Here is a 27956-nt window from a genome sequence, read left to right as displayed (position 1 = left end):
AGGTGCGACACCCATGTAGAATGTTTTTATGATAATTAGGATTTCATAGGTCACATGGTATGGCAGCCATCTTGGATTAAACACAAATGATTAAAAAATATTTCTCAGAAACCGCTGAATGGAATTTAAAAAAAAAAATCTGGCACATTGTCAAGTGCCTCACCATAGGGAACAAAAGCATGATAATGTTGACTTCATCGGAGAAATGGTATACCAGCCATAAATGTTTTAATGGAATGCCTTATCCTAAAAATCTGAAATTACATGCACATTATCTATGACCCATTTATATTGAAATGTTAAATTTGTGACGTCATAGGTCACATGGTTTGGCAGCCATATTGGATTAACATCAAACCTTAAAAAAAACAACTTCTCCCAAACCACCGAAGCAATTGACTTGAGACTTTACGTGTGTCATTGACTAGACATGGTGATTAAAAGTTGATCACAGAAACGTCATCGCTCACATGGTGTGGCAGCCATATTGGATTACAACAACAACAACATGCATTTTAAGGCCATTTTCCCTGCTAGAGCGGGGGTTAGCCTTGCGGCCCCCATGACAATCTTCTCCATTTTGCCCTATTTCCTGCATCTCTCCTTGTTAACCCTCTTGCCCGCATTTCTTCTTCCACCATCTTTAGCCAAGTCTTTCTCGGTCTTCCCCGTCCTCTACTTCCTTCTACATTCATTTTCATCACTCTTCTCAACCAGTCACTTTCATCCTTCCGCAACACATGACCAAACTCTCAACCTGTTCCTCTTCACAGCATCAATCACAGGCTCTAGTCCCATCTTCTTTCGCAATTCATTCATTCATTCATTCTCTCAACGATACTCCACACATCCACCGAACCATTCGCATTTCCACCCTTTCCAGTCTTCGTTGCTGCTCTACATTCATGACCCATGTCTCGCTCCCATAAATCATAACACTTCTCACACATGCAGCATACACCTTTCCCTCCAGCTTCAACGACACTCCCCTCCTCATCAGCACTCCACTCAGTTCCCAAAACTTCTTCCATGCACATCTCACTCGAGCAACCGTTGCCGAGTCTGATCCACCTTCTCCATTCAGCATGTCTCCGAGGTAGCAAAATGTTTTCACACCTTCCAGCTTCACACCTTCTCCAAGATCCAACTCAACATTTCCTCCATCTGCAGCTCCCTCTGTGCACACCTTACATTTGAATGTAGCTGCCACACTGGTTAATGACCCTCTCAGACCACTGCATTTTTGATGAACCCACTCAGCGCACATTGTACATTGAATGGAGTTCACTCCGACACCCTTCCTGCACACAGCACATGGCCACTTCCCAGTTCTTTCCACCTCAACACATGCTTTACCACTTGCCATCACCTTCGTCTTTCCGATATTCACCTTCAGACCGTTTGTCTCCATACATTCCTTCCACTTGTTTATCTTTTCCTTCAGTCCATCCATACTTTCTGCAATCAACACCAGATCATCTGCATACAACAACTCCCACGGTAAACCCTCCTTTACGTTCTGAGCCAGCACCTCCATCACAGTTACAAATAGTAGTGGACTTAGTACCGACCCCTGATGCACTCCCACCTTCACCTCAAACTCACCACTGTTCCCGGCCTTCGTCCTTACAGCTGTGCGCGCTCTTTTGAACATTGCCATCACTACTCTGATCAACCATTCCTCCACTCCTAACTTCCTCAATGCCCATGTCAATACTTCGCGTGGAACCCTATCGAATGCTTTCTCCAGATCAACAAACCCAATAAACAACTTCTTCCTCTTCTCCATATACTTCTCCTGCAACTGCCTCACAATAAAGAGCGCGTCTATCGTTCCTCTTCCTGGCATAAATCCAAACTGCATTTCGTCGATCTTCACCTTCTTCCTTATCCTCCTCTCCAACACCCTTTCCAATACCTTCATTCCATGCTCCAATAACTTTATCGCTCGGTACGAGCCACACTCCAGAGGGTCACCTTTCCCCTTGTATAGAGGGACGAGGGTACTCAGTTCCCAATCCACTGGAATGCGGCCTTCTTTCACCACCAGATTACAGATCTCTGTCATTCCCTTCACACCCCAACTTCCTGCTGCCTTCAACATATCTCCCACAACTCCCGTCGGCCCTCCCGCTTTTTTACTCTTCATTGCTTTTATCGCTTCCTCAACTTCCTTCTCAGTTATCTTCTCTGCTGGTCCTAAAACTGGGGTTACTCTCTATGTTGCCATTCCATTCATTCTCTGTATTCAACAGCATTTGCATATATATTTTCCATCTTCCTTTAATTCCATCTGGGTCCACCACGATTTGTCCCACTTCATCCTTCAAGCAACTCACCCCCATCCCATCACACCTCTTTTTCGCTATCTCCCTTGCAACCCTGAATACCACTCTCTGACCCTCTTCCGAATCCAAGCGTTCTCCGAACATTTTCCTACATGCCTCCTAAGCCTTTGCTACCTCTTTCTTTGCAGCCTTCTTGGCTGCCTTATAACTTTCATGCTCTGCTTTTTCTGCTCCCGTTCCCTTCGCCTTCTGCCACTCCTTGAACTTCTTCGTCTTCTCGTCAATCCTCTTTCCAACTTCATCATCCCACCACCATGTTTCCGAGTGCCTCGGTGGTCCTTTTGTCCATCCACATACCTCACCAACCGCTCCCAACAGACTATCTTTCATTGACATCCAACCACTTTCAAGCTCAACCACATCATCCTCTACCCGACTCAGCCTCTCTTTTAATGCCTCCCTTACTGTAACCTCTTTCAACCTCCACACCTTCATTCTCGGTTGGTACTTCACCCGCCGAGCTCTCCTCGCACCTTTCACCCTTACGTCACAGACAACCAAGTGGTGCTGTGAAACAGCCTCCTCCCCCGGGATCACCTTTGTGTCCCGGAGGTGCCCCCTATCTCGCCTACGCACCAGCAGGTAGTCAACGGTTGTCGTCGACCCACCTGACGTGTATGTAACAAGCTTATTTTCCTCTTTCTGGAACTGAGTATTACAAATCAACAAATCATCTCCATCAGCAAACTCCAAAATCCTTTCACCTTCTCCATTTCTCACACCATATCCGTAACCCCCATGAACTCCCTCAAAACCGTCCATACTCCTTCCCACATGTCCATTTAGGTCTCCTCCTACCACAACAACTTCCTCATCTTTCACGTTTTCTATCAGCTTCTCGATCGCGCGCCAGAACTTGTCCTTCTCTTCATCGCTCCCACCAACCTGCGGAGCATATCCCGAGATGACGTTCACCAAGAGCTTTCCAATCATCATTTTCACCATCATCAACCTATCACTCACTCTAGTCACACTCACCACACTGTCTACAAACTCCTCAGAAAACAGGACACCAACACCATTCACACCCTCCAGGCACCCTTGCCACACAAAATTATATTTCTGTCCCTGCCTACCCTTCACCATTCTCACACCACTTCCCTTCCATCTCGTCTCTTGCACACAACATATGTCCACTCTTCTTCTGATCAATACTTCCACCACTTCTCCTGATCTCCCTGTCATTGTCCCTACAATCCATGTCCCAAACCTCAGAAACCGATCTCCAATTCGGGCTGTACCCTGCCCATATGTAGTTGTTCAGTCACGTGAAAAAGTAAGTACACCCCATGTAAAGTTTTGTCTTTTTCAACATATTTCAACATATAGCTATTTGATCTTCATTTGAACAATATTGATCGATAAAAGTGATATAATATAACAAATATCATGAAACATTTACATTTTGGAATCCATTGTATGATTTAAATAAACATAAATGCAAATTTCGCATGTGGAAAAAGTAAGTACACCCCTACATTTATGACTACTTCAAATACCTAAAATTAGAATCGGGTGCATCAGCTCAGGTGCAAATGATTCGAATATCGTTAGAGAGGATCTTGGAGGAACCTGTCTTCTTTAAACCTTAGACATTTCGTTTGGTTTGCTCTTTGTTGTTGAAGTGTGTGGCGTCACCATGCTTAGATCAAAAGAGCTCTCTGAGGCCTTCAGAAAGAAGGTTATAGATGCCTACGAGTCTGGAAAGGGATTTAAAAAGATCTCCAAACAATTTGAAATCAATCATTCGACTGTCTGGAAGATCATCTACAAGTGGAGAAGATTCCAAACAACTGCCAACTTGTTCAGGCCAGGCCGCCCCAGCAAGTTCAGCCCGAGAGCAGACCGCAAGATGCTGAAAGAAGTCTCTAAGAACCCCAGAATGTCATCACCAGACCGACAGGTAGCTCTTGCCACTGTTGATGTCAAAGTGCATGAGTCTACCATTAGAAAGAGGCTCCACAAATTTGATTGACATGGGAGGGGTGCCAGGAGAAAACCTTTGCTGTCCAGAAAGAACATCAGGGCAAGACTAAAGTTTGCCAATGAACACCGAGGCAAAGACCAGCACTTTTGGAACAATGTGCTCTGGACAGATGAGTCAAAGGTAGAGCTATTTGGCCACAGTACCACAAGACATGTTTGGCGAAAACCAAAGACAGCATTTGACCACAAGAACCTGATACCAACTGTAAAGCATGGTGGTGGAAATATTATGGTTTGGGGCAGCTTTGCTGCATCAGGGCCTGGGCAGCTCACCATCATAGAATCCACTATGAATTATTCATTGTACCAGAGGGTGCTTGAGGATAATGTGAGGCCATCTGTCGGAAAGTTGAAGCTGAACCGAAGGAGGACCTTGCAACATGACAATGACCCTAAACATAGCAGTAAATCCACCAAGGAATGGCTGAAAAGAAAGAAATGGAGGGTTCTGGAATGACCAAGTCAAAGCCCGGATCTAAATCCCATCGAGATGTTGTGGGGGGATTTGAAACGAGCTGTGCATGCAAGAAACCCCTCAAACATCACACAGCTGAAATAATTCTGCACGGAGGAGTGGGCAAAAATTTCTCCCAGTCGATGTCAGAGACTGGTAGATAGTTATAAGAAACGCCTACTTGAGGTTGTTTCTGCCAAAGGGGGCAATACCACCTATTAGAGCCAAGGGTGTACTTCCTTTTTCCACTTGCGAAATTTGCATTTATGTTTATTTAAATTATACAATGGATTACAAAATGTAAATGTTTCATGATATTTGTTATATTATATCATCTTTATCTGTCAATATTGTTGAAATGAAGATCAAATAGCTGTATGTTGAAATATGTTGAAAAAGTCAAAACTTTGAAAAAGTCAAACTTTTTCACGTGACTGTAATTGTCATGGTTCTCTTTTTGAGGCCATGTTTTTATGGCCAGATGCCCTTCCTTACGCCAACCCTCTTAGTCGCCTCTTACGACATGCAGGGATACGGTGTACCTATTGTAAACCAGGGTACAGACCGGGTAACGTTTAAAACATGGAAATTCTGGAGGGAGGGGGGGGGGCGGCGTCAGCACCACGGCTGCGGGGGCCCGGTCAGCACCACACCACGTCGGTCCGGTCAGCACAACACCACGTCGGTCCGGGCAGCACACCACGTCGGCCCGGTCCGCACCACACCACTTCGGCCCGGTCAGCACCACACCATGTCGGCCCGTTCAGCACCACACCACGTCGGCCCGGTCAGCACCACACAACGGCGGCCTGGTCAGCACCACACCACGTCGGCCCGGTCGGCCCAGAGCCTGGCACGAAGTCCAAGGACATCAGCACGTCATCCGAAAACAGCTCCGGTTGGTACGAACCACTCGGTCAATGGCGCCAACCAGGCCCCGACACGCCCCCGCTCGCTTGGCCCCGATGAAGGCCTCGCTGGGTGTTCTTCAAACAGGGGCAAAATCGCCCAAGCCGCGCTGGATTTCTGCAGCGGAAGCAGCCACAAAGCGACGATATTCGGTCGGGCTGTACGATTCTGTACGATTCGCTGTACGCTGTACGATTCGGTCGGGCTTTTTCACGTTGTCCGCGCTCTTCAATCTTCGTCCGGATAGGCAAGCCCGGTCAACACCACACCACGTCGGTCCGGTCAGCACCACACCACCATATTGGATTGAATGAAAATATTAAATAATTATATCACAGAAACCACTTACCCTGTTGATGCAAAACTTTACAAATGTCAACTAACACTATTGCTGCATATACATTGAAAATTATGATGTCGTAGGTGACGTGGTTTGGCAGACATCTTGGATAGAAAAAGGAACCTTATCCGATCAACACGAAACTTCACAGACGTGATCCCCTACCACCCATACATATGCAGAGTGTACATTTTGATGCCATATGTCTCGCGGTTTGTCATCCAAATTTGCTTGAAAGCCGATATAAAAAACAAAAAACCCTTCTCCGAAACGGCTTCACCGATTGTTGTGAAATCTGTCGTGTCTGGTAAAAATGTGATACTTGAGAACAGCTGAAGAGATTTAAATTAAACTTGATTATTTTTAGGACAGTCAACGAGGGCATCTACCCATTGCCATGGCAGGGATTAGGCGGAGGCATATTGGCGACACAGTCAAATTGCTCTAGTTTCTTTTTTCTTTTGTCTTTCGAGATATTATTGGAATGTGGTCATTTTCACAAACTTTCGGAATCACTCTTTTCCTCTCTCCATCAACAATTTGACATCCTTGCTGCTGTAACGTTAACATCTGTCTTTTGAATGCCGTGAAGATCTCGGGGTTTCTCCGTTCATGGTAGACTGCAATTTCTGCTCCCTCAGCTATATTGTGTTTCAGACATCACATGTAACATCACATAATCAATTTGCAAAGCCAATGGAGGCTGATGCCAGGTTCACATCAGATTGCTCCTACTGTAGTAGCTGCCTAGCAACGCGTTTCCTCTGCATCGATCAGGAGACATTCGCGTTAAGAGACTTATCTACATAGCAGGTATGCTAAAATAGCATAAATTTAGATGAACTTTTATTATGTCCTCCATATCCTCTGCCTTCCCCCTCATTCATTTTCTGCACCACCACTCATAATTTCCTTTCTCTTCTTTACAATTCCCCTCAATCTGACCGTATCTCAATGTTTTTGTGTTCTTTGAAATTATTTTCTTTCTAAGAAAGTGATTTCATTGATTGATTGATTGCCATGATTGATTGATTCATTGATAGTAAATGAGCCTTTACGTCTTTGTTACTATACTTTTAATTGGTGAGGGTGTTGCTTGAGTGTATACGTCGTGGCCAGTCAATATCACACTGTGCTGTACTTTATAAGGTGTACTGTATTTGATTGTCTTTTTAACTCAACTGGACTATGTCCAGCTGAGTTTTTGTCGACACCCAGTGTCCGTCGTCCGTCTGTCTGTCTGTCTGTCTGTCGTCTGTAAACAATTCGACGTCTACGCTCTAAAAGTCACAAATATTGTTAAAAATTTGATGAAACTTGTCATGCAGCATCTTTAAGACATAAACTAGTTTGGGATTGCATTTGGGCGTTGCACGCCCAAAAATGGGCGTGGCAGGGCGGCCATATTGAAAAATCAATTTTTGTCATATATTTTTTAGCACATATAAACTATATAGTTTGTGGTTCTATTATGCATATTCTAACCATATTGATATAGACCAGTTGAGTTTAGGTTCCCTGGAACCTCTAGTTTTTGTGATAGAGTTACATGTTTATTATGAAGTATAATTTTTTCTCGCTGTTGTTACGTTTTTGTTGTCTAAAGTGCATGGATACATTTGCTATCACCTGACTTGTATGTGCATTCTGTTATTCGAATACGATTGTGGATGCAATCTAAATAGAAAATTCATCCATTGCCAACCGAGTGCAGTAGTACCAGTTGTGATGGTAACTGTGATGGTGAACATGTTAAATTACGTGCCGTTCATTATTGTTACGAAGACAATTGTGGAAGCAGAAAAGGGATCCCATACGTATTTTGCAAAAAGCTGCTCGAGTCTTTTAACTTGATCACTAATTTGCAATAAATGTTCTTGTTGGGAAGTACAACACGAATGGCCTTCGATGCTCGAACACACGTCAATTTCCTTATCTGTTACTGTCGCCATGATCTCAGCTTTAAAATGTAAACTTTTGCTTTTAAAAATTCTGAACTCGTTTGTAAATAAAAGGTTGTATGTTCAGGTCGCTGCTGTATTCCAATACTTTAACAACTTATTGCATTGTGTTTAACTTTGTACTGAAAGCTTTGCTGATAAAATGTGATCATTGCAATGAAATCGGTCGAACGTGGCAAACTTGATCTCCTTTTATACATGTGTCTTGCCCCATACATTTTCTTCTTCTTCTTCTATATCTTTTCCTCCTGCTCCACTCCACCCCACCCATAACCCCGTCCACTTTCCCTCATCCGGTTCGCGCTGCCAATGCCACCGCCCTCAGGCAGGCTCTCGCTGCCTGGTACCGAGTACGTTGCGGCAGGCATGCTAGCAACGGGCTCGGGTGAATGCATCGAGCCGGTAAGATTAAGCTCATTATAGGAAGGCTGTAGAGCGTATAGCATAGGTCCTTGATGCTCTACTTGCTCATCTCTGATATTTCTCTCATTGCTTGTCTTTCTTTTTCCTCTCTGTCTTGTGCTTTCTCATGTTTCCCATCTCTGTCTGTCCATGTCTGTGTATCCTTGTCCCACTTGTACCACTTCCTAGTCTGTCTGTCTCAGTTGAAGCCAGCCATTCTATGTTAAGCTCTTCTAAAATGTGTTTAACATGATTGAAATAACTATCAGAAAAAGCATAATGGTAACATTTGACCAAAACCTAATATTAATCCAATTCTTCTTCTTCTTGTAAAGTTGGAGTGGGTGGCAGGAGGTTGTTGAGTGTTTTGCTCATTGGGCCTGCGAATTCTGCTAATCTTCTTTGTGCATCGGACTGAGATTTCCTCCAGAGCTCACATGTTGGTTCAAGATCTACGGTTACATAGTACCATGGGTCATACAATGCTGGTACTCTGATATATAGTGCTCATGCATGTTGGGTCGAGTGTGCTTGCACAACACAACTTGTTTGTGCATGAAGCACGGCATTATGAAGATGTCTTTTGAAAAGGCCTTGAGGCCGAAACAACTCTGTGAGTGTTTGTCAACAAAGCTTGTGTTGCTAACAGTCAAATGGACAATTCACCTTTCGTTGATGGCACAATTCTTTCCATTGGTGTTTCTCTCTTCATATTTTGTGACAGTGGCACACACACGAAATTAATGTTTTATGTTTCCTAATTTATTTAATGTAAAGCTGAAGCAACTACAGCATGGAAGTCAAAATGATTAAATTATTCCCTTTTGAGGATTTTGATGCTTCATCCTCAAGTTTTTTTGGCTCAAGCCCCTTTTGCGGCTTTCGCATTCCCTCCCATCTCTCTTTCCTGGCAGCACCCTTTTAAGGAAGGATACATGGCTACAATGTTCAGTTTGGTCTTTGTCTTTGCAAACTTTGCCGTAATCGATTTTCAAATGTTGTGCATGAAAGCGTCAAATCTTGCTCTGATATGGGTACATCCTTTGGTTAAAAACATGAATAATATTACTGATATTTTATACAAAGTGACGCACAAATATATGCCTTATTTTTGGAGTTTACCCTCTGTCTCTGTTAACATTACTTTTATACTAGCAGTGCCCACGGAACTTCCGTGCAATGTAAGATGTGACCTAAATTCCTTAACTTCCGCAAGTCTTCAAACTCCCTCCTCCCCCCATCCCAAACCCCAAACTCTGATCAAAACTGCAACAGCATGGCACCTATATGTTATTGCCCATCGTGGTCACCTGTCCAACTCACAGTCTCGTGAGATATCCAGAAACCCCGTGGAATTGCAACTCTCAAGTGACCATGAGCAGCCTAATTGTGCCAATAAACGACCCAACACCAATTATCGTCTTCCTGATGCACAAGTAAGTCACCGATTTACATTGTTTCTACAAAACGTCGTTAACACATTATGGCACAATAGTCAATTTAAGTTGTGCTCGTCTGATATATCGTCCTTTGAAAATCTTAATTGCAGTACTTCCCTTCGTCTGATACCCGTGGTGCTGCGTATCTTTGTGAATAAACTGTGTAAATAAATGCTTTCATGTCCTTTGTTCTCCCTCCCCATTTCCTTATTAAATACGCACATGAAGTCAATTAAAAGATATAGGAGAAAGTAGACTATCTTAGTGCGTATCAAGCCCACTTGCACATTCTTACCTATCTAGGGATGAACACCATTTGACTAGCGCCCCAGTCATCCGGCAGAGTAGATTTAGAAAGAGGAGTAGATTAGAGGCAAAGCGGAGTGTGGGTATGGCTCCTGGCTCACCTTACACAGACAGGTGGGCTTGCATGAATCCCAACAGGAATGTCTGCAGCTCCCGTGGTCCAGATAGACAGTGCAGGGGTTTTGGCAGCCCTTCACAGCTTAACAACACACTTATGCAAGCTTCGTGCGGACTCGTGCAAACTTGTGCAGACTCGAGCAAGCTCGTGCAAACCTGTGCAGACTCGTGCAAGCTTGTGCAGACTCGAGCAAGCTCGTGCAGACTCGAGCAAGCTCGTACAAACTCGTGCAGACTCGAGCAAGCTCGTGCAAATTTGGGCAGACTCGAGAAAGCTTGTGCAGACTCGAGCAAGCTGGTGCAAACTTGTGCAGACTCGTGCAAGCTCGTGCAAACATGTGCAGACTCGAGCAAGCTCGTGCAAACTTGTGCAGACTCTTGCAAACTTGTGCAGACTCGAGCAAGCTTGTGCAGACTCGTGCAAGCTCGTGCAAACTTGTGCAGACTCGAGCAAGCTCGTGCAAACTTGTGCAGACTCGTGCAAACTTGTGCAGACTCGAGCAAGCTCGTGCAAACTTGTGCAGATTCGTGCAAGCTCGTGCAAACGTGTGCAGACTCGTGCAAACTTGTGCAGACTCGAGCAAGCTCGTGCAAACTTGTGCAAGCTCGTGCAAACGTGTGCAGACTCGTGCAAACTTGTGCAGACTCGAGCAAGCTCGTGCAAACTTGTGCAGACTCGTGCAAGCTCGTGCAAACTTGTGCAGACTCGAGCAAGCTCGTGCAAACCTGTGCAGACTCGTGAAAGCTTGTGCAAACGTGTGCAGACTCTAGCAAGCTCGTGCAGACTCGAGCAAGCTTGTGCAAACTCGTGCAGACACGAGCAAGCTCGTGCAAACTTGTGCAGACTCGAGCAAACTTGTGCAGACTCGAGCAAACTTGTGCAGACTCGAGCAAGCTCGTGCAAACTTGTGCAGACTCGAGCAAGCTCGTGCAAACTTGTGCAGACTCGAGCAAACTTGTGCAGACTCGAGCAAGCTCGTGCAAACTTGGGCAGACTCGTGCAGGCTCGTGCAAACTTGTGCAGACTGGAGCAAGCTCGTGCAAACTTGTGCAGACTCGTGCAAGCTTGTGCAGACTCGAGCAAGCTTGTAGAAACTTGTGCAGACTCGAGCAAGCTCGTACAAACTTGTGCAGACTCGTGCAAGCTCGTGCAACCTTGTGCAGACTCGAGCAAGCTTGTGCAAAGGATTTGTGGCAAGGAGAGCCTGATGGACGAGAGTGAGATGAATCAAAATCCCAGCACATGAGACGAGTCAAAAGCAGAGTCGAGACCTCCCGGCAAATTAAATGAGTGGAGATCTCCCAGCGAATGAGAGGGGTGGGGACCTCCCGGCGAATGAGAGGGGTGGAGACCATCCGGCGAATGAGAAGAGTGGAGACCTCCCGGCGAATGAGAGGAGTGGAGACCTCCCGGCGAATGAGAGGAGTGGAGACCTCCCGGCGAATGAGAGGAGTGGAGACCTCCCGGCGAATGAGAGGAGTGGAGACCTCCCGGCGAATGAAAGGAGTGGAGACCTCCCGGCGAATGAGAGGAGTGGAGACCTCCCGGCGAATGAGAGGAGTGGAGACCTCCCGGCGAATGAGAGGAGTGGAGACCTCCCGGCGAATGAGAGGAGTGGAGACCTCCCGGCGAATGAGAGGAGTGGAGACCTCCCGGCGAATGAGAGGAGTGGAGACCTCCCGGCGAATGAGAGGAGTGGAGACCTCCCGGCGAATGAGAGGAGTGGAGACCTCCCGGCGAATGAGAGGAGTGGAGACCTCCCGGCGAATGAGAGGAGTGGAGACCTCCCTGCAAATGAGAGGAGTGGAAACCTCCCTGCGAATGAGAGGAGTGGAGTTGATGCAAGCTTGGTGATTTATTTAATGGAGTCTGCAATTGGAAAGCTAACGCCATCATTCCCAACATTCAGGTAGATTTCCAAGAGGGAGACACTGTATCTGGTTTAGTTGCTTCGTAACACCGATGAGGAGGTCATATCTGGGGCTTGTCAATGCACACTGCTTAGGGTAAGTTTAAAATGATGATATCTATATTATGAAACAGGTGTGTCCTTCTGTCTGTCTGGCCATCCATCCCCGAACTACCTCATTTTTTGGATTAGCACCGCCAAACCTTCTGTGGAATATTTTGGGGGTCCCAGCGGGTGTCTTAAGGTGGCTGGGGAGGTTTCATAAATTCCTCAATACAATTATGATTTTGACTTTCGATCCGTATGAAACTGCTCCCGATCCCGAAGTACCGTAAAACTTCGACTATAACCCGCCCCTGTGCATAACGCGCACCCACAACCTGGACTTTTGTCGTGGTGTAAAAATCTATCGACCTATATATAATACGCACCCCCATTTCAGCACTCAAATTAAAAAAATATCGACGTAAAACATGTTATTACATCTGTCAAAAACGGCGAAGTCCATCTCAACCACGACTGTCGGCCACAATTTAGTAATAGTTGAACAGAGCAGCGCTATTGAAAGAATATCATGGCAGGTCAAGAACTAAATTTACGACAGTCATAAATCGTATCAATGTCGGTGGGCGCATGCGCACACCGACGCTCCAAGACATCACAGAATGGATCGTCATAGTCTGGAACGAGCTCGATCCTGCCATCATCCAGAAGGGCTTCATCAAGTGCTCCATTTTGAATGGAATGGGCGGCAGCCAAGACTATGCCCTCTGGACAGATGGCGACACCAACGCACCAGACGGCGACGAATCCGACTGCGATGAAAATGATGTTCACTACCTGGACAATGACATAGAAGGTGCAAATCTGGAGGAGCTTCTTCATCTCTTCAATGAGACAGACAAGTCGGAAACTGAATACTTTACTTCATGATTGTGAACTTACAGATTATATATTCTATATTAAACATTTAGCTATTCTTTGTTGTTGTTCTTTGAGTATTGCCACTTCCGTTTTCGAAGACGTCCTCGACGATAGTTTCAATCTGAAAAAAAAACTTCCAAAAAAAGACCTATGTATAGTACGCACCTTTAACTTTAAAAAGATTTTTGGGTAAAAAAGTGAGCATTGTAGTTGAAGTTTTACGGTAAACACAATCACGGGTTCAGCCGAAACATTCGCTGGTTTGATACAATTGTGATTTTGAGTTTCTACGCGTAAGACGTCATTTTTATCCATTCTAAGGTGGGTGTAGGTTTCATAAATTTCTCAATTTTGATTTTAGATCCATACAAAGTGTTTTCGTATCCGCCCTTTCTAGTCGTCAGATTCATCTGTATTCGTTGTAACAGCATCTATATTTGTTTACATCACGAGTCGAACATTGTACAGTCGGACCCCGCTATTCGCGGAGGATACGTTCCTGGAAAATCAATGAATAACGAAACCTGCGAATAGCGGGGCATTGTTTCAATGGAAAAATGGGGGATAGGTTCTTGAGTCGCGAAAATCTGCAAATAGAGAGGACCAAACCACGAACGGCGATGCAAAATCCACGAATGGTGTTGCAAATCCCGAGAATGTAGACGATAATCCGCGAAGGTCGATGAAAGTCTCGGAAATGGCGAGACAAAACCCGTGAATGTCGGCAAAAATCCACGAAGGTCGATGAAAATCCACGAAGGTCGATGAAAATCCACGAAGGTCGATGAAAATCCACGAAGGTCGATGAAAATCCACGAAGGTCGATGAAAATCCGCGAAGGTCGATGAAAATCCGCAAAGGTCGATGAAAATCCGTGCAGGTCGATGAAAATCTGCGAAGCTCGATGAAAATCCACATAGGTCGATGAAAATCCCATGAATGTATGCCGCAGCATTGTTTCAATGGGGAAAAGGGGGATACGTTATAGGTTCCTGGCAGTTCCTGGTTCATAGAGGAAAATTTTTAAAGTTCAAAATGTTTTCGACCGCAAATGCACATTTTTTTTTTTTTTTTTTTTTTGTTTGTATACAAGATCGAGGCTCGTGAAAGAGCGAACATTAATCACACAGAAAGACAAACCGACACATAAAACATATAACATCGGGAGCGGTAGACAAGATGGGGAGAGAGGGGGAAGGACACAAACACAACATTTGAGAGCAGGGACCGAGAGACATGGAGACATGGAGAGATCTGAGAGAGGGCGAGGGCTTTGGGGGGGGGGGGGGGCATGGGAAGGGGGCGGTGGGAGAGGTATAAAACATATGGACACTGCCAGGACTTCCAGGAAAGAAGTTGGAATTTCAAACAAGGTGGATCTGGGGTGAATTAGCGGGGGTAGAAAAGATCAAGGTTTTGGATGGGGGAAGATAAGAGATGGTGGTGAACAGCTGTTTTAAAGACCTGGAGGGAGGAGTGGGATTGAAGGGAGTGAGGGAGTTTGTTCCAGAGGCGGGAGAAAAGAGGAATGAAAGAGTGAAGGTGAGCAGAGAGCCGAGATTTCGGCAGTTTAACCATCAGAGGGTTGCTGGCAGATCTTGTGCGACCTGTAGGAATATTTGGGGGACAGAGCACAGAGAGAGCTGGGGGTGCAAGGCCGGAGAGGAGTCGGTAGAAGACAGAAAGACCACCTACCTGCCTGCGGTGAGTGAGTGAAAGGCCCTCAGAGATAGCTTCATCGCGGGAGATTCCAATAATTCTGAAAGCTTTGGTTTCAACAGCGTGAAGCCGAGCTAGGTGTGAGGCAGGAGCACCGGCCCATAGGGGAGAACAGTATTCCATTGAGCTGCGGATGAAAGCCTTGTATGTGGTGAGGAGCTCAGGTGTGCCGAGGAAGGACTTCGCACGACGGAGGATGCCCAGTCGGCGACTGGCTTTGGAGGCCAGCTTGGAAATGTGGTTTTCCCAAGAAAGATCATGGCAGATAGTGAGACCCAAAATCTTGAGCGACAGAACTTCTTGGAGAGGATTGTTGAGAAAGTAGATGGGAGGGTTGTCCAGTCGATCTTTTCGGAGAGACATAGTAAGAGTGTGAGATTTGTCAGGATTGAAAGACATGTTCCACTTGTTTGACCAGTCTGTGATTTTGTCCAGGTCTTCAGAGAGTGAGGAGGCAGCAGACTGCCGATCTGAGGGAAGAGGAATGGAGCGGCAGAGAGTGGAGTCATCAGCAAAGAGATAGAGAGGATTTTCGAGAGAGTCAGAGAGATCATTGATGAAGACCAGAAAAAGCACGGGGCCCAGAACACTGCCTTGGGGAACTCCAGCCTGAACAGGAAGAGGAGATGAGAGAAACCCATTCAGAGCCACACGTTGACGACGACTAGAGAGGAAGTCCGCCAGCCACGCGTGGAGATTTCCATGGATACCAAAGGAGGAGAGTTTGGTGAGCAGAGCGGGGTGCCAGACCGTGTCGAAGGCACGTGATATGTCGAGGGAGACAGCTCTAATTTCCTGTTTGGCATTGAGGACCTCCATCCATTGTTGAGACAGCAGAAGCAGCATGTCCAGAGTAGAGTGACCTGGTCTGAAACCAAATTGATGATCAGAGATCAAGCCATTGGAGAAGAGGAAAGATTTCATATCCGAAGCAATGATGGATTCCATGACTTTGCTGATAATTGGGAGAAGGCTGATTGGTCTGTAGTTGCTAGGATCTGTTTTTGCACCTTTTTTGTGCAAAGCGGTGATGTTGGCTGATTTCCAAGCAGATGGCAGTTGACCTTGAGCAAAAGAGAGGGTGAAGAGAACAGAGAGAGGGTGAGATAGAGCAGCAGAGCAGGATTTTAGGACCCGTGGGCTCATGCCGTCGGGTCCAGTTGCAGAATCAGAGTCGAGGGTTGACAGAAACTTTTCCACCTTGTCAGGAGGAAAGGACACGGAGTCCAGGAGCAGCAGGGTACGACTGGGTATGGTGGGTACAGAGAGGGATGGGTTTGGGACACAAGATTTAGAGGCAAACACAGAGTTGAGGCATTCAGCTTTTTCACGTGCGGAGTCAGCTGTGTAGCCGTTTGAGGTAAGGGAGGGGATGGAGGGGGAACAAACACCAGAAACGGATTTGACCAGACGCCACCAGGATTTGGAAGAGGGAGACAGATAAGAGAGTTCGGTCTTGAGAACGGAGAGATATTGTTTCCTGGCTCTCCTGAGGGTGGACACACACTTGTTTCGGGCTTTGTGAAAGGAAATGAGATTTCCTTCCGTTGGATTTGCTTTCCAGGAGACGAAGGCAAGTTGTTTCTGGGCAACAGCCTCACCACAAGATTCCGTGTACCATGGACGGGAGGAAGGGTATGACAACTGAAGACGAGATGGGATAAATCTGTGCATGAGAGAGAGCAATTTACTTTGGAAGAATTCCCAGGATGAGTTGATGTCAGAGGTGGTAGAGATGGGAGACCAGTCCAGATGATTGATGGCTGCTTGAAGACCGTGCCAGTTGGCCTGAGTGAAATGCCAGACTCGTCGACGCTGAGCAGGCTCCCTGAGGATGGTCAGAGAGATGTCCACTTTAACAAGGACATGATCAGATGATCCGATCGGAGCAGAAGAAGAGCAGCAGACATTTTCAGGGAAGTTAGTCATAACCAAGTCAAGAAGAGAAGATGTTCCGTTGACTGAGATCCGGGTCGGGAAATTGACAGATTGTGTCAGTCCCAGTGAGTCGCAGAAGTCCTTTGCTGAGGAGCCATGGCTGGTGAGAGAGGTACCCACACCCAGCCAACTGGCATGATGACAGTTGAAATCACCACATATGAGGAAGAGAGAGTTGGGATGAGTAGATAGAAGTTGGTCCATATCATCAGACAGCGAGATGTAGATGGAGTCATCACTGTTTGGTGGACGGTACAACACACATATGAACAAGAGGTGGGAGCGAAGGGGAAGCCGTAGCCAGAGGTATTCCTGGGGGTGAGGTGGAGAGAGTGCAGTGCAGGGCGAGTGAGGAAGAGAGTTTTTGATAAAGATAGCAACCCCGCCTCCAGGACGAGGCTCAGGTCTATCATACCGGAGGAGGGAGTAGCCCGGGAGAGATACTATGGAATCAGAGACATCATAAAGGAGGAAAGTTTCTGTTAGGCAGATCACGTCTGGTTTGACAGAAGCAACCTGTATGGAGAGATCAGTTAAGTTTGAACGAAGGCCCCGGATGTTTGAGGTCCATACCGTTAATGAAGAGGAAGGGGGAGCATCAGATACAGAACAGGGGGGAGGAGGGGTAGGGTAAGATGTGGAAGAGGTGGAAGAGATAGGGAGAGCTGTTGAAGGTGTGTCAGAGATTTCAGAATAGCTCGGAGAAAGGGAAGGATGGGGCGGACAAAAGGTTTGATGGTGATTGGGTGAGCCACAATGAGGTGTTATTTGAGGAGGGGGAAGAGCGAGGCAGAAGGTTGGGGGAGATGGAGGTGAGAGTTTGAAGGGGGAAGAAGCGGGGAGGACGCTTTGAGGAGGGGGAGTGAGAGGGGGGAAATTGAGAAGCAATGAGGGTGGGGAGATTTGAAGGGGAGGGGTGAGGGGGGAGTTTGGGAGGGAAGGGACAAGGGGAGGGATTTGAAAGGGATGGGATATGGGGGAGATTTGGAGGGGAGGGGTGAGGCAGGAGTCTAGGAGGGGAGGGGCGAGGGGGCGTCTTGGCGGGGAGGGGTGAGGGGGTAGTTTAGGAGGGAGGGGGCAAGGGGGGAGATTTGAAAGGGATGGGTGATGGGGAAGATTTGGAGGGGAGGGGTGATGGGGAAGATTTGGAGGGGAGGGGTTATGGGGAAGATTTGGAGGGGAGGGGTGAGATTGGATTTTTGAAAGTGTACGATTTATGGGAAACGAACATTTATTGCAAAATGAGTTTCTTGTGACCTTCGAGTTAAAAATACGTTTAAGGACGCTGGATGGAGGATGGAGTGCAGGAGAGTTTAGGGAATGTAGAAAAAAGGCACTATAGGAGATGGATATTTTTTTTGGGATGAATTGATTTGGTGAGCAAGTCGAAAGCAGCCTTTTAAAGAAGAAGAAGAAAAAGGTGTTATAAAATATGACGGAATACATAACTTGAGGGGAAAGTGTAAACATTGAAGGTTAATGAGTGAAAACTATCTGGGGAAATGGGGGAGAAACACGTGGTCGAAGAACGAACGAACGAATAAGAATGAATAAACGAATGAGAACAGAGAAGGAAATGGGTTTTTTTTTTTTTTTTTGTTTTTTTTTTTGAGTTGAGATTTACACAAGGAAGTAGGCTATGGGTGAAAAGACTGGGAATACAGAGAACGAAAGTTATTGGATCACAAACGACGGACCGCTGAGAGAAAAACAAAGCCTCAAGGTTGTACAGTGCACACTGTACAAGGCCTCAAGACACGACACGGCAAACAGACGATCAACTTATGAAAGATAAACACCGAGAAACAACCAAAGTTGCACACAATAACTTCACACACCGAAAGATAAATACAGTTTCGACAAAATACAATTGTGAACAGACTTAACTTCGAAAAACGTGGAGACCGTGTGGAGCTTCGAAAATCCCTCCCACCGTCTCCCACATGATTATAGTCTCACAAATAATGCTTACAAATAAAAAAAAAACCGACAAAAACCGAAATGGACCTTTGTACCATTTCCAATTTATTAAATGAATGCGCCTTACAGTTTATTTTAAGTGCTTAACCATACCACATACCATGAAAGTTAAAAAAAACACAACACCAGTTACAGTACCATTTCTAATTCATTGAAGGAATGCACTTACAGTTTATTAAAAGTGCTTAACCAAACTGTACCGCGAAAGAAAGAAAAAAACACAATACCATCATGTACCGTTTAAAATTTTTATTTTCACAATCATACGCACCTTTCAAATGATGATGATGATGGTGATGAATTAAAATCCCAATAATTCCTCGAACTTTGAAGGGACCCAAATTATGGTGCAACAAAAATCATGCACTAAGGTAGAGCCAGGAGAGATAGGAGAAGGTGAGGATGCTGGTGAGAATGCTGTTGAGGACGCTGAAAGGAATGCAGGAGAGGGTGCTGGTGATCTTGAGGTGGAGGGGTGATGAGGAGCTGCCTGACACATTGCCCAACATTTCGAAGCAGCTCTTTATACGGGAGCAGCGCATCATCCAAGGCCCTCTTGAACTTGAGGTACCTCTCTACGACTGGATCAGCGTCTTGCAACCTGTCGACAATCGCCCGCATGTCCTGCAGCAACTCACCCAGGAACTGGACTGTGAGGTTGGACCTCGGCACCTTTTCCACATTACTGCCCGCCTCCGTCTCCTCCTCCTCCTCCTCCTCGGAACCCTTTGGAATGGCGTCCAACTCGTCCTCGATGAGCGGGTTTAGGGAACGGTTCAGCATCATCGTTTTGAGCATGAAGTCCCTCATCTGTGTGTTGTCCTCGATCCATATTCTTAGAGTCTTTTCCATCCTTTCCACGTGGACATTCCAGACATTGGTGACCACCTTCGTACTCGATACAGTGCTCACTGAAGCTTTCTCCCGAATGGACTTCTCCTTCCAGCGAACGGTGGATTCGTTAACGCCATAATGCCTGCCCACAGAGGCCGCACTCTCTACTCTTGAAAGCCGGTTGAGCAGCTCCACTTTCTGGCTCAGGCACATCACTTTCTTCTGCCTTTTGGTAGTCGACGCATCTCCGGCACTGGTCTTGCACTTGGGAGCCATAACTGAACGATGAGCAGAGCGAGTCAAAACCACAGGTCGAAGCAACGGGACGAGAACAATGATGGAGATCGAGGACACAATCTGTATTTATATGTACAATTGTGAGCATTATGGGTATCTGCGGGAGCCCATTGTTTCTGAGGGGTGTTATCGGATGATGCCGCATTGAGCGTATCTGCTAATTTCAATAATAGATTTAATGAAGCATTTGCATTCTATAATTCGCAGAGGATGACATATTTCCGTCGCTGATGGAACATCCCCTGAAGCGTTTTCATTGTGTAACATCTCTGATGATGCTTTACCGTAAATTGCAAACTGTAATTGATTTAATGATGCATTTGCATTATATAATTCGCAGGAGTTGACTTGTTGACAGCTGGTGGAACAACCCCCGAAGCTTGCTTATAGTGCGGCTAAAATTTGTGTCCGCAAAAGCCATGGAAATTCAAAGCACTCAGCAGTGAATGTACTGTACTGTACTGTACTGTATAAGCAGGTCATGCTAACTGCTTGTATAAGTTTTTTTTTTCTGCGTACCTCCACCTGCGTTATTATACATGGCTGGTAAAAGATGGGTTTTATAAATGTCAATCTAACGGCTGTACAGTACTGTACTCTATAAGCAGGTCATGCTCACGGCTCGTAGAATACGTTTTTTTTGCATACGTACACCTGCTTTATGCATGGCTGGTAAAAGATGGGTTTTTATAAATGTGTCAAGCTATCAGGTCGTGAATTTTTTTTTGCACCCATGAAAAACTGCGACTTCGCGGAACATGGCCGCGAGTGGGGGATGTGGGGAGAGGGGAGGGGGACCGCGATTTCGCGGAACACAGCCGCGAAAAAAAAAAAAAAAACTCTAGTTCGCGGGACATTTTCTCCGCGAATAGAGAAACGTCGCATTTTATCAACCGCGAATATGCGGATTCCGCGAATAGCAGAACTGCGAATAGCGGGGTCCGACAGTATTTTGTGATATTAATGCTATAGTATTCATTAGCCAGTCCCCTGTACAGCAGGTAATCACGTCTGTGTGTCTGTCTGTCTGTCTTTGTGTGTGTCTTTATGTGTGTGTGTGTCTGTCCATCCAGGCTGCATCTTTTTACCATTTGAGTTTTGTCATCAAATTGTCACCATAGCGTTGTGATTCATCGCGATCACTATATGACTCCTACCTGTAGCATGATGCTTTTGACTTCTGTTAATTTTTCTGGTCCTTAACTGGGCAGCAGCACTCTTTACAAGGTGCATTTTGTTGCTTTGCAGTAAAAAAATTCTAGTAACAAAAGGATTGCACAGCAATTGAGATGGAGTGTGGGTGATCGACAGGGTTGATTGGAGTGGTGTGTTGGACTGAGGAGGTCTTGTGTTTGGCGCGACTGTGAGGTGAATGATTGTGTAATGTCTTTTGCCGTATTTGTACGGAAGGCCTGTTTTCCCTTTGGAAGTGCCCACATTTCAAAGGCTTAGGTTAGGAGGATGAATACTGACAGTTCCATGGTAGGTGTCAAGAAGTGCTTTATGATCTAATTTGATCCCAAAAAGCTTTTCATTGTTTTCACAAGTTACCTATTCATTATAAATGTTATATATATATATATATATATATATATATATATATATATATATATATATATATATATATATATATATATATATATACAGTATATATAAATAAAACTTTATCAGGCCAAACTTACGCAGGCTTTTAATGCCAAATCCTAGTAATTTGCAAGTGCATTGTTTTAACTTTCAAGCCTTATCCCATGAAATAATAATAATTAATTGATTCAAGTTCAACAACAAATCTGTGTCTGTTTTATTTTTAACCTTTAGTCCCCTCACCTAGTCTGGTGTTGGCGTAGCGGCTAGGGTGCCTGCTTGGGATCCTCGGATCCTGGGTTTGAATCCCGGTCGATCGCTGCATTAACGCCAGGTGGGTTGACTCAGCCTGTCATCCTTCCGAGGTCGGCAAATTGAGTACCAGTTCACTGGTAGTCCCCTGTGTGTCGCAAGAGGCGACTAACAGGGTTGGCGGCAGGAAGGGCATCCGGCCATAAAAAAATTGCTTCAAAAAGGGGATCACGGTGCCCGAAAAAGGCCAACCCCTGCTCTGCAGGGGAAAAATGGCATCTAAAGGTGGTTCTTTAGTCCCCTCACCCCTCATTCAGGCGACATGAATGAATATGGTTCTGACAATTGTTATATTCGTTCTCTTATTTTCTGATGCAAATGTCATGCTGTTGTTACATAATGATATGTGGAAAGGACGCCTGGTAGACATAATGATACCTCTGGTATAATTACCCAGAAATCCGAGCCTTTTTTTTATGCAGGGACTTATCTTCCGTACCTTTCAAAGCCATTATTTTCCACATGATCTTCATCTAGGCCATTGTGGTTTCATAATCCTCTGGGCTGTATTGTTTGCATCGTGTTGCCTTTGTTTTGGAATTTGATTATTTTCATCGAGTAACCTGAGAGAAACAAAACAACTGCGGTTGGACGCTGTGTTTGATAACCAGCTCTTTCAATTTCTATCAACAGTGGAGTCAATGGCGATTAAATGATCTTCCGCACATTGAGTTGGTGCATCATGCATGTAGCATGTGTACACGGACTGTGCAGTGCTCAAAACGTGGAACAAACAAAGAGTGGGCAGATTTCTGTGGGCGTGGGTAGGCGGAGATCACGAGAATGCAGTGGCCTTGCCTGGGATGTGCCATTAGCTGCGTGGTGGCAAGGGGCTTTTTTTGAGAGGGGGGTGGAGTTTGCTGGATTTGGAAACAAGGCTGGGGGGAAGGAGGGGGGGGGGGGGGATTTTCCTCGCCGAGGCAGCAGCTTTCGCAGCGGGTCTGTGCCGTGGAGCTAAGCTCAGGACACATGCAGCAGCGGAAGGCTCGGCGAGATACGCTGCAGCGCTGGGTTCGTGTGCGTTTTATCTGCCTCTCTGTTGCTCTTTGGTCTTATATCTACATCTCTCTTTGCCTTCCTCTCCATCACTCTTACATGCCTGGCTGTTCATCCCCAGCATTTTGAATGAACTTTCACCTCCAAATGCACGCTAAAAACACAATTTGTCGGTTAGATGCTCACGATGATGAAAATTGTAACGGTGAGTATGTGATGGTCATTATTGTTATAGTGTTTTATTATTTATCACTCATTTAGACTCAGTTTGTCAGACACATTTATATATATATATACCTATATATATATATATATTTATACATATACGGTATATATGATTCATACATAATAACAAGTATTTTAATTATCGTGATTCATATTTGATAAGATTTAATATTTCATTCTTCATTTTCTGCTATTGCGCAGCAGTACTGCGGCTCAGACCATTCCCCACTATGGGCTCTGCCATTAGCTGTTTGGACATGGGGGAGTGCGAGTAGGATGTGGGACTAGCTGGCCGGCTGGATTTGTGCCTCGAATTTTGACTCTCCAAGTGATTGCTGACCGATCCATACGTCATCTGGCATTCACATGTTACGGGAAGCATTGAAGCGGTTCAATAGTTATGAAATTGAAGTCGTTTGGTTAACGGTAGTTCAATACGCAGTGTATTAATGGCAAGTGCATTCGGCAGAGTAGCGCATGCTGAGTAAATCTGCAGGGACGTGTGACGCACAATGTGCATTTTTGGGAAATAACACTTCATTGATGATACCAGAGCCATCCCTGGGAAATTGATGCATCATTTTGAGGTTAACTGTGCTCCATGTTCACCCTCTGTTGGTACATTTTGAAATGTCTGATTGTGTTGTGTTTCGATCAATGATGCGTTTGTGAATGGATATTTTTGTATGTGTTTCCTCGAATGAAAAAATGGCCCAGTTTTGGTATGAATGGGTTTGAGTACATCCCATTGATAAATTCTAATCCCAAGAAGATACGTGATAACCAGAAATTAGCTTTGCCCAGTCTTGTGTTCCTGTACTTTTATCTCCTCCACGGGAAACAATGGGATATTTAATTGCTATTACCAAGATGTGCAATTAGACAGGATATCCAGCTCGACATCATTTCCGTTGCCGTAACTGCAGCATTAAATCTTGAGATCCCTGGCTGGACAATTCCTTATGATAAATTTAATGTTTTTTCGCATCTGTTTTAGTTTAATAATTTTATTTATCCTTGTGAACATTTGTATTTTGGAGTGGCTGCAGTTGTATTTCCTTGGTATATTATTGGTCATGATATATTCTGATTGCATATCCTGCAATCAATATCGTTGTATATTGTAAGATGCCTTTAAAAATTCTTTATGCCATTCTGGTTTTGAAATTCCTGATTACCAAATGAGCCATTCATGCATCCCAATGTGTTTCCCCTTTTTCCAAGTGTGATAAATGGTATTTTCTCATAATCAGGATCTCTATTTCACCGCATAAAGTAGTGAGGACTGTAAGGATGCATGCTTGCAATGACAACAAAATTAGGATGGAATATGGCCATTGCACGTGTTTTGGTGCACCTTGATAAGGCTTTATGCCAGTTTAACTGCATAGTTTGCTGGATAACAACAACAACAACAACAACAGGCATTTAAAGGCCATTTTCCCTGCTAGAGCGGGGGTTAGCCTTGCGGTCCCCATGACAATCTTCTCCATCTTGCCCTATTTTCTGCATCTCTCCTTGTTAACCCCCTTGCCCGCATTTCTTCTTCCACCATCTTTAGCCAAGTCTTTCTCGGTCTTCCCCATCCTCTACTTCCTTCTACATTCATTTCCATCACTCTTCTCAACCAGTCACTTTCATCCTTCCTCAACACATGACCAAACCATCTCAACCTGTTCCTCTTCACAGCATCAATCACAGGCTCTATTCCCATCATCTTTTGCAATTCATCATTTGTCTTCCTCTCTCTCAACGATACTCTGCACATCCACCGAACCATTCGCATTTCCACCCTTTCCAGCCTTCGTTGCTGCTCTACGTTCATTACCCATGTCTCGCTCCCATAAATCATAACACTTCTCACCCATGCAGCATACACCTTTCCCTTCAGCTTCAACGACACTCCCCTCCCCGTCAGCACGCCACTCAGTTCCCGAAACTTCTTCATCTTCAAGTATGTACAGTAGTTCACTCATTTCAAACACGCACGTGTGTGTGCAATTGCATACATGGACTAATTACTCCCACCAGGGAGTAATGCATTCAACCGTGTCCGTCCGTCCGTGTGTGTGTGTGTGTGTGTGTGTGTGTGTTCGTATGTTCGTGTGTTCGTAACGGGTTTGGATGAAAGTTGGTGGGATGATTGCCCTTGGGATAAGGAAGAATTGATTAGTTTTTGGTGAAGCTCAGGATATTATTCTGGATCCAGGAATTGTTTTGGGGAATGTTTTTGGAATTTTTTTTTTTTTTTTTACTGTATTAAAGCTTTTATTCTTATTCTTAAATGATGTTTTTCTCCTCTAATTCCGAGATATATCAAAATAAATTCTCTGACAGTTAGGGCCTACTTTCTTTTTCATTTATTGTTTTGGGGAGAGGGGATGTTAAACAAAACGTATTATTCCAACTTGACCCACGGCGGGAGTATGCGCTCTACTGAGTGGCGTTCTAGTTCAACTCCGTTTTGCATCAAAAATACCTCTTCATCAATAGGTCATCTACTTGATGGGGTACACATATTATATGGCTGGTCCTCCTCGCACAGTCAGGTGTATAAGGCTTCTGAGGCAATTTCATTGGTTATGGGGCACCTCTAAAGGTGGTTATGGGGCACAATCCTGGATGGGTCTCCACTACGACACAGGATACTCAAACGGATCACTTTTCCCAAAGCTGGTACTCATTGTGCAGACCTCAGAAGGATGACAGGCTGAGTCCAGCCACCTTATGATATTTTGGCATGACAGGAGCTTGAACTCAGGACCTTTAGATCTCAAGCCAGCCAACTTAGGCGTTTAGCCAACACCATCCTTGTACATATATTATATGCAAGAGCGTAAAGAACTAAGGTGGAAATGGAGAAACGCAAAGGTGGAGGACTTAGAGGGGAGGTGTTGACGGTAGTTGTGGAGGGGGGTTGGGTAAAAAAAGTTGAAGGATATTGTGAAAGGATGGGGAATTGTATGGAAAATCATTGCACGAAGGAGGGTTTTAAGTGTCAAAAATTCTGATCCTCCTTTTTTACCTACACCAAATATCACTCGATGTTTTGTGCACTCAGGCTGTCAGTGTTTTGTTCATCAAATGTGAGGACATATTTCCTTTTTAGACCTTTCATGGTGCTTTACCCTACTAAGGAATGCATAACCATAAAGCTAAGTTTCCTAAAGTAATTTTAATATAATGCAATTAACTGCATCTTTATTGTCTCTTTAGCTGTTAGATGGATCTTATAATTTTTAGTACACATTAGAAGAACTTGAAAGGTTGGAATACTTTTTTGTATAGTGCTAAAATCCAGAGGGCAGCAGATTCACAGACGCATAAAATATCAAAGGGGAACAGGGAGACAAAGACCATTCATGAGTTAATAAGTGACAGTATGGTGAGTGGGAGAGGGTGAAGGGGTGGAAGAATGGGATAATGGAAGAGAGCAGGGGCTCGTGGTATGGGAAAATGTTTTAGGTGATGATCGGCAGCATTCTTGAAAGACTGGATGGGGCGGCACGAGACAACAGATGCAGAGTTGGTACAACAGACAAGTGAACAGAAGGATGAGGGAATCTAGGTAAGCATTCAGCTTGTATTTTGGGAGTGTAACCATGTGGAGAATTCTGGAAGAATATGTGAAGCGGCCTTCTTTGCCTGAGTGAGGATTAGACGGCGGGATGAGTGCGTTACTGGAAAATTGAGTCCAACAACCTGCCTGCGATGGGTGAAAAGCAGGACTGAGCCTCCTGTTGAGAGATACCAATAACCTGGAGAGCCTTTGACTCGATTATCTCCAGGAGAGCAATATGGGAAGCCGCAGCACTAGTCCAGGTTTGGGACTACATGCTTCATGAACATTTAGATGAAGGCCTTATGCACTCATGAGCTCCAGGCAATTGAGAATGGACCTAGCTCTGCAGAAAACACTGAAGTGTTGGTCAGACTTAGAGGCCAATTTGGAGATGTGGTTCTCTCAAAACAGGTTGTGATACATTATGAGACCTATAAACTCTAGGGACTGGATCTTTGCAGAAGAAGTCAACTGTGGTATTCAAAAGCCAATTCTTGTGTAGAAACAGAGTGAGAGCATGGGGTATTCTTGTATTTAAATATTTGTAGCCAGGTAACTGAACAACAGCTTGTTTTCCAGATCTGCAGAGATGGATGTTGTATCAGCCTGCCTCTCACAAGTATGATGTACTGCTCAACACAGGGTGGAGGAGTCAGGAAAATGTTGCAGTAAAGATTTTCCAGGGAAGCGGAGAGGTATCAGCACTGAAATAATATCGGTAGGCGACTAAAATAAAACCTTGTGACATACCATCTTCAAGAGGGAGACCTCCAGGCAGAATTCCATCGAGAGCAACCCATTGTTTCTGTTCACAGAGAAAAATCTGAAAACTATTTCAGGAAGAGCCCCTGAATACAGTTAGTGTCAGCAACAATATCTTTTTAAAAAGCTAAACAATAAACGGCAGCAACATGCTACCAATTCACGTTGAGAAGGCATTAATGCTAAAGTTACATCGATCAAGACACTTGTGACAAACAGAATACCTAGTTTTTATCAAGAAGATACTTTTAAGATAAAATATTATCAATGAATATACTGGGCCTACTAATTCTAGCAAAAAATCAGCGGTTTGTGTTGATGGCACAAGAGTATTAAAGCAAATGTATAAAACAGTTTTGGTTGGTTATCTGCCGAAAAAAATTCACAAGCGGTAATATTACGGTCATAGCTCTTCCTCGGAGCGAGACAGAATATTAAAATAATTGAGGAGGTGTTGTTACCTTTTCTTTCAAACCTGAGAAAAGGTAACACCATTTTCTGCTCAAACGTATTGTCAAGTCTGTGGCTGATGAAGAGCAGCATTGGACAGAAAGCCGAACAGTTACTTTAATTCCGAGGTGTATACCCGAACTTGGCGGGATTATCTTTTCGCGCTTGCGGGAAAGGTCCAAAGCCTTACCTGATCGGACG

General features: G+C 44.9%; 1 protein-coding gene across 6 annotated transcripts in view; it reads left to right on the top strand.

Moving 5' to 3' along the window:
- LOC137435054 (voltage-dependent L-type calcium channel subunit beta-1) overlaps nucleotides 1-27956 on the top strand; it is a 262933-nt gene that overhangs the window by 66863 nt on the left and 168114 nt on the right. The window contains exon 1 of one of the 6 annotated variants that reach the window (XM_078785035.1): nucleotides 8298-8400. The exons of 4 other annotated variants lie outside the window; for them this stretch is intronic. In XM_078785035.1, the coding sequence (XP_078641161.1) occupies nucleotides 8308-8400 (93 nt within the window). In that variant the 5' untranslated portion in view covers nucleotides 8298-8307. Of the gene's footprint in view, nucleotides 1-8297; nucleotides 8401-22657; nucleotides 22772-27956 lie in introns of those variants that run through there. One more of the 6 variants, XM_078785043.1, reaches the window with a different exon arrangement.

The sequence above is a fragment of the Myxine glutinosa genome, chromosome 1 (assembly GCF_964187855.1).
Source record: "Myxine glutinosa chromosome 1, kmMyxGlut1.1, whole genome shotgun sequence".
In the NCBI taxonomy this organism is placed as follows: Eukaryota; Metazoa; Chordata; class Myxini; order Myxiniformes; family Myxinidae; genus Myxine; species Myxine glutinosa.
The sequence above is the reverse complement of the archived record's forward strand: the minus strand, read 5'-3'. Positions and strand labels throughout refer to the sequence as shown.